Here is a 1,036-nt window from a genome sequence, read left to right as displayed (position 1 = left end):
AATTTGTTATCTACTGAGGGTTTTTAGGCTAATTTGGAGTTTAGCTTTTATTTTAGCAACAAGCGAACATTTTTGGCTAATTTGTTATTTACTAACGTTTTGAGGACAATTTGGAGTTTAGCTTCTATTTAGCAACGTGCTAACTTTTTGGCTAATTTAGTTTACTGAGGAATTTTAGCCAGTTTTGGAGCTTAGTAAGCAATGTGCTAAGTTCTTTTTTGGCTAATGTAGCATCTACAAGGTTTTTGTGCTAATCTGGAGTTTAGCCCATATTCAAGCAACATACTGAATATTTTTGCAAAATTTGCATGTTTTAGGGATTTTGAACATTTTTACTACAAATTTTTCAGAAATTTTAGTCAACTACAGCAGTCTTTCAAACTTCCTCAACAAAATTTCCAGTATTTTCAGCAAATCCCTTCAGCAATTAAAGCAAATTGCATCACCATTTTCAGCAAAAAATTAAGCATCTTAAGCGACTACTTTCAGGAAAAAGCATTTACACCAGCATTATCACAGGTAATGAAACATTTCTAGTTCAAATTGCTGTGAATCAGGAGTAGAAAAAAATGGAAAAAGATTGGATTTGTGACGTAGAAAAAAAGGCTTGGAGCTCCCTCCGCTCGTGACGGGGAGGAAGGAGGGGCTGTTCCACGCCAAAAGTCCCGCCTACAACTTAAAGGTGAATTTCTGATGAACTAGTGCTGCTCTGCAGAAACTATGTCTTAGAAAATGACACAGATGTGTTTGTTTTTGACTAAAAACAGCATCAAAATAAAATTTAAAAACAGCTGGAAATAGATCAAAAGATGATCAGAGTGTGACTTTAAAGTGAAAATACGAAACATTCTGTGAAGTTAAAGTCTCCAAAAGTAAGAAACAGATATTTCGTGCATCAATGGCTGAACCGATCCCTTACCCTGACCAGCAGCTCCACTATGACTGTGTGTCCCTCGGCAGCCGCCATGTGCAGCGGGGTCCTGTCAACTTTAGTGCGGGCGTCCCTGCTGACGCCGGCTCTGAGCAGGACGTCTGC

General features: G+C 38.3%; 1 protein-coding gene across 1 annotated transcript in view; it reads right to left on the bottom strand.

The window, feature by feature from the left end:
* gabpb2a (GA binding protein transcription factor subunit beta 2a) overlaps positions 1-1,036 on the bottom strand; it is a gene marked incomplete in the record, with an annotated part of 15,143 nt that overhangs the window by 9,801 nt on the left and 4,306 nt on the right. Inside the window, 1 exon segment of the mRNA XM_024298420.2 lies at positions 920-1,036. Coding sequence (XP_024154188.1) covers positions 920-1,036 — 117 coding nt within the window.

This window comes from Oryzias melastigma, linkage group LG11 (genome assembly GCF_002922805.2).
Source record: "Oryzias melastigma strain HK-1 linkage group LG11, ASM292280v2, whole genome shotgun sequence".
Classification (NCBI taxonomy): Eukaryota; Metazoa; Chordata; class Actinopteri; order Beloniformes; family Adrianichthyidae; genus Oryzias; species Oryzias melastigma.
Note: the sequence above shows the minus strand (reverse complement) of the source record. Positions and strands in the feature narration are given on the sequence as shown.